Source organism: Bidens hawaiensis, unplaced genomic scaffold (genome assembly GCF_021521415.1).
Source record: "Bidens hawaiensis isolate Kalapana, Puna unplaced genomic scaffold, B.hawaiensis_p1.1 tig00044135_1, whole genome shotgun sequence".
NCBI classification, from domain to species: Eukaryota; Viridiplantae; Streptophyta; class Magnoliopsida; order Asterales; family Asteraceae; genus Bidens; species Bidens hawaiensis.
The window spans coordinates 6,024-10,606 of NW_027505878.1; the positions used below are offsets into that span (position 1 = coordinate 6,024).

The following is a 4,583-nucleotide window of genomic DNA, read 5'->3' on the forward strand; positions in this document are numbered from 1 at the left end:
TCCAAAGTGGGTGAAGGCTAATGATGCAAGCTTGCTTAACGCATCCGCAGATTTGTTTTCACTTCGCTTGACGTGTATGACTTTGCAGTCGTTGAAATCGCGCATAGGGGATTTTGCTTGTGCGAGGTACAGGGCCATTGTGTCGTTCACGGCCGTGTACGTCCCGTTGATTTGATTGGCTACTAACATGGAATCCACGTGGGCTTCCAAGTTTTTCACTCCCATCTTACGCGCAATTCTCAGCCCAGCCAAGAATGCCTCATACTCGGCTTCGTTATTCGTACTTGGAAAATCCAGTCGAATAGCGTAAGTGTATTCTTGGCCTGCTGGGTTGGTGAGTAGGCAGCGGCTAATAGTGACAAACAGTACTAGAGGGTGCTCCTCCTCTTACTGAAGAGGTAGGTCCCAGTAGAGCCCAGTTGGACCCGCAAGACTCACCTTGAACAGGGACGTCTGCGCAACGATCAACTGCTCCCGCAGGACCCACCATGCTCAGAGAAAACCTTAGGCACAGTACGCCAGCTGTACCCGCAGGGAAAGCCTCCCAATGGTGAAGTACCCCGCCTGTTCCCGCAGATGCGGATACAAGCCATCAGGGAAGGCTACCCGCACTAACAGCAAGGCTACACGCACTAGCTACTTCAGTAGTCACATGAAGGAATGAGCAAGGCGGGAATACTCCCGCCTAAATGAGCCAGTCCGTATGCTTCTGGAAGATCTTTTGTACTATACCTACTAAGGTATGAGCAGAACAGACGATCTGACCAGAACAGCCCATGAACCAATTACAGGGTGACAGCTCACCGACAACAGTACGAGGAGGAGCACCCTCTAGTACTGTTTGTCACTATTAGCCGCTGCCTACTCACCAACCCTTACTATAGGACGTGCGCAGCCTACAGTTGGTGGAACAGTGCATAGCCGGCAGTAAAGGAACAGTGTACAGCCGAACTTGTTACTGTCAGCCGTAGCCTATCCACCAACCAGCATGGCCTGTGCGTAGTCCACTGTTGGTAGAACAGGAATACTATTCAGCCGGCTGTACCTTCTAGGAAACCTACCTTCGGCTATAAATACTCCAACACCTTGGAATGGTAAGGACATCATCTGATATCTCATCTTATCTAGCAATCTCTTAATATACACTTATATTCAGAGCAATCTAGTCTGATTCTCACGCCGGAGGGTGGTCACAAGGAGGAACCCCCCCTTCTCAGTGACGAGCTTACGGTGTCTGTTTTGCAGGTCATCTGAAGAACAATCTTCTCTGCTGAACCTCATCCTCGTGGGAAACATTACTTAGCCCCCAGATTATCTATAATCTGCCCCGGGTCACTTAGTGTTTCTTCAGATGGTGATAGTGCCATCGTCGGCGATGACATCTTGTGATACGGAAATCTCGACGAGCATCTTAACAAAATTGTTAACATGAGGACATCCATTTGTTGATAATAATAATGCATCTCAAGTCGAGAGAATTCAGAGATGGTGACATGTAACAAAATTTTGTTTTTATCATTGTGTTTTAAATAATAAAACACAATGAAAAATTATCCAAGATGAAAAGGTATGGAGTTGTCTAAAACACAATATAAGAAATATCATGCTAAAACACAATGAGGAAACATTATGTTTAACACAATGAAAAAAACCGCAATTATATAAAACATAATTTTGATAGAACACAATTTGTAAAATCTATAACACAATGTATAAAAAACCCAATATTTTTTTATAGTTTTATACATCAATATTGTACTTATAATAAAGATAAATAACGCTAGTTATTATGGGAATTTTGTTTTAAAAAAATAATGCCGTATATAAAAGTTATGAACGTTTTAAGATTGATGAGGGAATTGGCACGTGAACTGTATGTGGAAAGAAAGAGTCAACAAATATGTGTTATTTATTTTATGTCTTTCCCCTTATTTGAGTTATTTCACACTTCATTTTTCCTCAAACTAATCTCAACCATCAAAATTCAAAATCAACAGATTAAAATCTTCATCTTTTCTATAAATATAATACTTCTTTTTTAACCTAACCCATATCATACCTAATAATCTAATATTACAAAATCATATATGCATCAATTAGTATCAAACAGTATGCCCTAACATCTAGGAGTGAGGTGGTGAGCAAGCAAGTCATACCTGCAAGACCCGTCCCAGACCCTTAGGAGACCCTATTTTAAATAACTTGGCTGATCAGTTCGGGTCTTACGTGTTTTACCTGATTTATGTAGGTAGCAAATGTGTCAGACCCGCGAGACCTGACCTGAACCCCTTAAGACTCGGGAACCGACCTGTTATAATTAAATAGTCGGGTCTGATCCAGTTCGGGTCTCACCCCTACTTAGGGATATGACAATGGGCCGGGTTTAGGTATTCCGAATCCCATACCCGGTTTTGAAAGTCTGTCCCAAACCCGTCCCAAACCCGTCGGGTTTTAATCGGGTAATTACCCGTCGGGTTTCGAGCTTTTCCATCGGGTTTCAGGTTTCCAATCGGGTTTTGTCAAAAGACCCGTTGGGTATACTCGGCCCAAAACCCATCGGATTTTGACAAAATAAAATTAATCGACTACAGATAATGATTAGCTTGAAAATAAATTGTCACAGATAATTGTCATAAACAAATTTCAACAAATAATATATTTAAAATACTTATAGTATACTGTATATCAATATTAAAAAAAAAGTTTTGTCGGGTACATCGGGTATATAATCGGGTAAATGGGTCAATGCTATCGGGCAATCGGGTTGGGTAATCGGGTAAATTATAAATCCCAAACCCATGAAAATTTTCCAAACTAATCCCAAACCCTAATGGGTCGGGTATTACCCGTCTCAATTATATCAGGTTTCAAGTTTCTCCGTCGGGTTTGAGTTTTATTGACATCCCTACCCCTACTAAAATCAATCGTATTTATAGCCTGGCTTACCTTTTAAGCCTGTAACTGTTTGGCCTTTCAAGTTTCTGATGCCGCAATAGAAATGGTGGAAGAGGAGCAAAATCAACCTCTGAAACGGATCCAATTCGAAGACGAAGATAGAGATCGAATAAGTAAGTTACCCAATTGCTTAATAGCTGAAATCCTTTCTCGTTTACCCGAAACAAAATACGCCGTTAGAACAGGCTCACTCTCCAAACGATGGGAACATGTTTGGCATTCGGTTTCTAATCTCAGTTTCATGCATCCTTATGTAGTAAGCCGTCGTGACACGTGTCCAGATTTCTTTTCTTTCGTCGACAAAACCCTAATTCAGCGTCCACTTTTAAAGCTCAACAAGTTTGAACTGCATAGCGAATATGATCGTCGGTTTGAATCTCAGGTTAACAGTTGGATTCATTATGCTATCCGTTGTAACGTTGAAAACCTTAGTTTGACGTTATTGCATGTGGAATCTGAACCCGGGTTCCCGCTGGATCAGGTTATTCTGAGCTGTTCGGGTTTTACTGATCTGACGTTGTCAGGATGTGTGTATAATCCCACCGTAGCGATCAGTTGGAAAAACCTTAGGAGTTTATGTATTACGTGTCGGAATTTAGATGAAGATTTGATTGAAAATATATTATCGGGTAGTCCGGTATTGGAAACCCTGTTGTTGGTTGGTTGTTATGGTTACAGGCGGCTTGATATCACGTCAAAGAGCGTTAAGAAGTTGGTGTTATCTGGGTACATGCCTCCTGATGATGGATGTGATGATCTTGAGGATGTTATTGAAATCAATGCTCCTAATGTTTTGTCACTAAAAATTCAAGATGACTTGTTGTTGTGGAACCTTTTCTTGCTGGATGTGTCTTCTTTAGTTGAAGCTGAGTTAGATTATTCACATGGCGGGTACTATGAGATGACCCCGGAAGAAGCTGAAGAGGAGATGCTTAAACGATTTATACACAACCTTCGCCATGTCAAGGAGCTCAAAATTTGGGTTTTCTGTTTTGAGGTAAAATTATTATTAATAATATTATTATTATTATTATTATTATTATTATTTGACAATATTTCTATCTGTAAATAGCACTTTAGGTTATAATTTGGTTTTAAAATAGGTTGGATGATAAATATAATGTTATCTATATTGTGTTTGCAGGTTCTGTCTCGTTTGGAAGCTAAAGGTTTCATTTTTCCATCAAACTTGAAGGTTCTTGATGTTACATATTCAACTTTATACTATGACAATGATTCGGTGGAGTTTGATGATTAGGAGGTGTGATTAATGCTTGATGATGGTACTGCAGGTGATGAGGTTAGTTGATTAATGTTTAGTTACACTTTGTTGGTTTATTTTAAATTTGGTTGCTTAATGTTTAGTTACACTTCGTTGGTTTATTATAAATTTGGTTGATGAATGTTTAGTTACACTTTGTTGGTTTATTATAAATGCATATGAGTTTTTCCCCAAAGTGATTTTGAACTCTGCATAATACTTGAATATTGATGCTAAGATTTCGAGTCTATGGTTTTCTTATTCAATGATAAAGTTTTATGAATGTATATGGTTTTCTAAGATTGAACCTATGTAATTTTTAGTCTATGGTTTTCTGTCACTAGGAACTTAAGAGTTGTAAAGAGAG

General features: G+C 39.6%; 1 protein-coding gene across 1 annotated transcript; it reads left to right on the forward strand.

Moving 5' to 3' along the window:
* The first annotated feature begins 2,971 nt into the window (after nt 1–2,971).
* LOC143615750 (F-box/LRR-repeat protein 25-like) lies at nt 2,972–4,270 on the forward strand. The gene is made up of 2 exons (XM_077088799.1): nt 2,972–3,952; nt 4,100–4,270. Exons 1-2 carry the CDS (start codon nt 2,999–3,001, stop codon nt 4,211–4,213), a joined length of 1,068 nt encoding a protein of 355 aa, XP_076944914.1. The 5' UTR covers nt 2,972–2,998; the 3' UTR covers nt 4,214–4,270.
* Nucleotides 4,271–4,583: the final 313 nt, after the last annotated feature.

Coding starts and splice junctions, on each gene's coding strand:
- LOC143615750 (XM_077088799.1), top strand. CDS start 2,999: ATGGTGGAAGAGGAGCAAAATCAACCTCTGAAACGGATCCAATTCGAA. Junction 3,953..4,099: donor TTTGGGTTTTCTGTTTTGAG/GTAAAATTATTA, acceptor TTGTGTTTGCAG/GTTCTGTCTCGTTTGGAAGC.